The sequence below is a fragment of the Lolium rigidum genome, unplaced genomic scaffold, assembly GCF_022539505.1.
Source record: "Lolium rigidum isolate FL_2022 unplaced genomic scaffold, APGP_CSIRO_Lrig_0.1 contig_1005_1, whole genome shotgun sequence".
Lineage (NCBI taxonomy): Eukaryota > Viridiplantae > Streptophyta > Magnoliopsida > Poales > Poaceae > Lolium > Lolium rigidum.
Window position 1 is genome coordinate 55,920 of NW_025899787.1, and position 5,223 is coordinate 61,142.

The following is a 5,223-nucleotide window of genomic DNA, read 5'->3' on the forward strand; positions in this document are numbered from 1 at the left end:
AGATGGCAGCCCATAAAACCGGGTCCATCAACCTGTATTGGCCACTGGCCACAGCTCTATGGCTCTCCTCAGTTCCTGAAGGACCGTGACATTCAGAAATATGAATTTTCCTTCAATATTTTTTCAGAAATCAGAATGCACTGCATGACAGAATCATACACAAACGCATCTGTTACGCAAAATAAGTGCACCCCTAAAAAAAGAGCAAAATAGAGCATATCTTTTGAAGGATCAGAAGGGCGCATAACTCAAGCAACAAGCATCCGAACAAGCACCGAGTTAGCTAGTTATACGTTTTACAGCGACGGAAAACGTCTTGTGAAGAAAACTGATTCAGGAAGGTTCAGATAAAAAGTGATTCAGGAACTCTGCAGTGCCTTCTTCTTCGTCACCCTCGCACCGGGTGCAGAACCGTAGCTCGTCCACCTCACCTTCTTCCCGGGGGAAGCCACACTAGAAGCGTTCTCCTCTTCCGTAGCTTCCGATGCAGGCTTGATTAAAATCTTACTGCTCACCTTCTCAGCCTTGGGCCCTCGACTCCTGCAGTCCTGCAGTCCTGCTCTTGTCGACTCCCGCTTCCTCGTGGCCACAACGGCGCCAACGGTTGTGGCTTTCGGTGGTGCCTTCTTGGGCTCTTGGCCCCATGCTTTCTTCTCCTTCGGCCTCCTCCGAGGAACAGCTACTATGATTGCTCGAGGCGGCTTTCTTTTCCGGCGCCGATTGGTGCGACAGCTGCTTGAGCTTCTTGGTCAACTCGGCCTTCTCGTCCCTGAGTTGGGCGCTCTCGCGGCGGGCGGCGGCGCACTGCCTCAATGCGCCGTTGAGCTCGTCGAGGAGGCGGCGGTTGGCGCCACGGAGGTGCGCGGCCTGCGCCCTCAGCTCGCTCAGCTGCCGCTGCTTGCGCATGCGCGACCGTCGCGCCGACTCCCGGTTCGAGACCATACGCCGTCGCCTCCTCTCCTCCTCGGCAGCTCCAACGCCAACGCCATCGCCAGCAACGCCCACCTGGAAGTATTTGACGCCTCCGGCGTCGGAGCCCGAGCTGGGTGAGCCATTGCCGCTGGCAAGGTGAGCCGCTTCTTCTAGGATAGTGTCAAGTTCAAAGCCAGGAGACGCATCGTCTCCGGCGAGTAGAGCAGTAAGATCAAAGGAGGGAGGGAAGTAGGCCTGAGGCGGCACGGCCATGTTTATGTGGTGGTGAGCGGCGAAGGAGGGGGGACGATTTGGAGGCGGGAGGAAGTGAAGGCTGGCCACCTCGCCATGGTTATGGTGGTACATGATCTTGTTTCTTCTTGTCTCTTCTTGTCTCTTCTTTGCTTATGCTAGCTTCTAGTGTAGTAGCGCTAGTTTATAGCTGCGATGTAGCTAAGTGATTGATCTTGTTTGCTGTCTATGGCTCATGTGGAGAAGAAGCCATGGGTAGGTGAGGGACTCTAAAGGTGTATATGATGCTCCCCATAGGGGGTCTCACAAACGTTTGGATTTTCGGCCGTCAGATCGAGCTGACGTGGCGCGATCTTCACCGTCGATTTCGTCCAGAGCAGCGAGGCCCTCGCTCGGTTCCGCATTTTATCCATGGGTCAGCTGATGAGCCCGCGCGGCCCGTTCCATCGCTCCGCTCTCACCCGCCTCCCACGTCCTCCTCTCCCCTCGCGCCCTCCCATCGCCGCCGCCGCCAGCCCCCAATCCCGTCGCCCCGTCCTCCTCAATCCCCTCGCTCCCTCTCCTCGCTCGATCCACACGCAGGCAGCCGCCCGCCAATCCCCCGCAGCCGCCGCCCCCGTCCCTTCTCTTCCCCTTCCCTCGGCCTCACCTCCTCCACCTGCAACCCTCGTCGCTGGGGCGCCGCTGCCGTGCACACACGCGCAGAGGATGCCGCCAGGCCCTCGACAAGCGCCGTGCCGGAGCAGAAGAAGGCATCAGGGCCTCCACCGCGCCCATCCCTACTCGAGTCCAGCGATGGAGGGCATCTGGTGGCGACCACGACAGCCTCCTCGCCGCCCGTCGCTTGATCTGCTCGTTCGGGCTCGTGGTGCTCACGGGGCAGACGGCGGCGGCCTCAACAGCGACCATGGAGGAGGGGTGCCACGCGGGGTGACCGAGCAGCTGTCGTTGGTGGCGGCCTCCTCCCTCGTCCCCTCCACCCTGCAGGTCTCTCGTCAAACTCGCCGTCCCCGACCACGACCATGGCAGGGAAGCTTCCTCTGATCCCGAGCACCGCGTGCTAGATCCTCCCCGACCATGAGCGCGGGAACCAGGTGAGCATCCTCGTCTCCTCCATCTGGTATGTACGCTGCCTCATCCCACATCTCTCTGTCCATTCATATTTGCGTTGGTGTGGCCCTCATCCTCAGCAGCACCAAGCTCATCCTCTCGTTCTTGGCAGTCCAGATAACCCCTCTCTATCTCTCCCAATCTTCTCTACTTCTACCTCTAATTTTAGTGTTTGGTTATACTGTGTCCACAGCTCGTGAGGCCATGGACCAATAAGCTGCGCAGAGACAACTTTCATGGATAAATAAGGACGGGAGTCAGAGGCTGGCAGGTAGTTTTATTTTCTTCTACTTCATGTATACCTACTTGTTTTGATTTTTATTAGCAGAAATTTCAGCTATACCAGGAAGTAGACCATAATTATTGTGTAAAATTGTCTCTATACCTATAATCTTGTTTGGTCCATCTTGTGAACAGGGAAAGAAACAATTCAAACAACTTGTATTTCATCGGAACGGCAGATCGCGGCGAGTTTATGCTTCCTTGCCTCAATGCCATGCTCTGCTTTAGGTACGAGCTTTCCTCCCCTAATCACACTTGCTTTGCTTTGGTCAGCATAATTGTGAAAATGCTTCTTGCGAGATGAACACATCAAGTTAAGCCTAGATCTGGCTTCCTTTTTATATACCATTTATGCTTTCTTCATATGCATATGATTTGTTTTTTGTGGATTTCTAAATGAGGAGTGATGGTTTAGTGAACACTAACTGATATAGGTAGGTGGTGAACCATTTCTTACCTCTATTCTCCTCTGCTATGGCCTTATGGGCAACTACAAAAGCATAGAATATTGATTTGATAATCTACGATAGTCCCTTGCATCAGTTGTTCAACAACATAAATAAATACATAGCGCTCCAAGTTCGTATCAATCAATCTTGGTAGCTCATTCGTTTTTGTCATCGGATCTATTGCTTTGTTGCATCTCTCGTCGTTACCTAGCATTCGTTTTTGTAAGATGGTACAATCTCTGCTGATTTGTATTCGGGTTTCTTAAATATTTTCTATTGATTTAGTCTCCGGTTCACATAAAGGAAGGTTGCACAAACTAAACTATGGTACTTGCTTTCTGGAAATATTTTCTATTGATTTAGTTTACGGTTCACATAAAGGAAGGTTGCACAAACTAAGTTCTATTAGTTTTTTTTAGAGAAAGCAAATTCACGGGTTGCTTGTTCGATGATATATTAGTAGCTTGGAGCCTCTGAGTCGTACTTGTTGTAACTTGGTTATCAACAGAACAACCTTTAGTGTTGTATTCATATTCATGCATCATGCAAGCTACTGTAAACAGCTTGATACAATTCATCAAAATAATTGATGCCACCTTGCAAAATTTTGTAGGCTCAAACAGTTTTCGGATCACTTCATGCCTTACAGGTAACTTACTATGATCTTCTCAACAATAGATCTTCTATGACAAATTATTCATGTATGCAGACATTTAGCCAAGCTGTGTTACTTTGATTTCACTTCAAGGCTTATTGAACTCAACTTGGCCCATGGATGGTTACTCGATGCACTCGGATTTCCTTGACGGGGTCTTCTTATAGGTTAGATATAAAATGTGATGTTGTCTCCCTTATGCCCAATAAGCACTTCTTTCATTCCGAGTAACTAGAGGTAGAACCTTGAAATTATTTTCTTATCAAAATGAGAACTTCAAGATGAGCAACCACATAAAAAACTTCGCTTAACTTCACCTCAATTGCCTCGAATGTCTAATCTAAATTATCTCATATGCACTCTCATAATCATTGCACTCTAGATCAGTCATGTTTACCCAAGATTTCATTTCACCTGCAGTTCAATCTGGTTTTTGTACTGTCAGAGATGCACAACTGGAAATAGTTATTGGAAAAATATCGCGTTAGCCATTTTGGTTAGAACTGCGAACATATCAACTAGATCCTGGAGCAACTTGCGCAGCTATGGAAATTACATTAAGTATCTTCCTTCGGTCCCGAGTGCACCGGACCAGATGGACTTCGTTCCTCCCAAGATTCCAGCAATTGGAATGTTTCCGGATACTGAATAATAGCGAGTGATGCAGATACCGAGTGAGATGCTTCTAACTGTAGATTTATTAGGTATGATACTCGTTTGGAATAGTACAAGCTCTTAGTCACGGTGATTCCTGCTTCTCCTTCAGATGATTGGTAAACTAAAGCACTCTGACAGTACGTACAGGTAAATTATGTCTTTCTTGTATTAAGCAGAATATAGTAAATCAAAATACAACTTGTGTTAAAAGCAACACACCCTACTTTTATCAAAACTTATATATCTACTGTCATGTGGCATTCAACTTACATATTTACTCAACCTATAGGTGAATTATGTTACTGTGTAGAATCTATTCTATTTGTGGTCCAATGGGGCCTAATGTGGTACATTCTGTCTCGGTATTCCAGATTGTATGTATCCATTTTGGTGCGAATTTCTCTTCTTTCTTTGTGTAGTCTCGCTTCGTGCTTGCTTCCTCCCCCGGGGTCGGCATCGCGGCGCCATCATCAAGCTTTTCTTCACTAGCGGAACGGGTTCTCGCTGTTGGAGATAAAACTTTATGATATCAGCTTATAAGATGAATGAGATGAGCTCACAATTTGAGACCGACAGCGTGTCAATGGCTGCAATGCAAGTGAGAGTGGTGGTCTTACCATCCCTTCTTCTTTTTCTTCTCAATGTTCGCCGGCACCTCCGCTTGCTGCCCTTTTGACATCTCAAGATCCTGCAATGCAATTCCATGGCAGCCAGATCGGATGCTGCCAATTAACTTGCAAAACATTTTGGAGAAGCATCGGGTATATGCCTGTATATGTAACCAGATACATTCTTGGTCGTCTCAAGCTCGGCCTCCATGAGAGCAGCTCTGCCTTATCGACATGCATCTTTATCGACATGCATCTCAGGGGGCTGGCTGATCGTAGTTTCTGCCCTTACATTTAC

General features: G+C 48.5%; 1 protein-coding gene and 1 long non-coding RNA gene across 3 annotated transcripts; one reads left to right on the forward strand and one right to left on the reverse strand.

Moving 5' to 3' along the window:
• Positions 1-201: 201 nt before the first annotated feature.
• LOC124680212 (bZIP transcription factor RISBZ5-like) lies at positions 202-1,298 on the reverse strand. Of its 2 annotated transcripts, XM_047215306.1 has the most exons (2): positions 634-1,298; positions 202-552 (listed from the first exon to the last, which is right to left on the reverse strand). In XM_047215306.1, exons 1-2 carry the CDS (start codon positions 1,276-1,278, stop codon positions 520-522), a joined length of 678 nt encoding a protein of 225 aa, XP_047071262.1. In that variant the 5' UTR covers positions 1,279-1,298; the 3' UTR covers positions 202-519. The 2 variants fall into 2 exon arrangements, with proteins under 2 accessions (XP_047071262.1, XP_047071261.1); XM_047215305.1 differs by having other exon boundaries at positions 202-1,298.
• Positions 1,299-2,039: 741 nt separating this feature from the next.
• LOC124680211 lies at positions 2,040-2,546 on the forward strand. The gene is made up of 2 exons (XR_006995437.1): positions 2,040-2,258; positions 2,468-2,546. It is a non-coding gene; the product is annotated as an uncharacterized LOC124680211 (long non-coding RNA).
• The last annotated feature ends 2,677 nt before the right edge of the window (positions 2,547-5,223 follow it).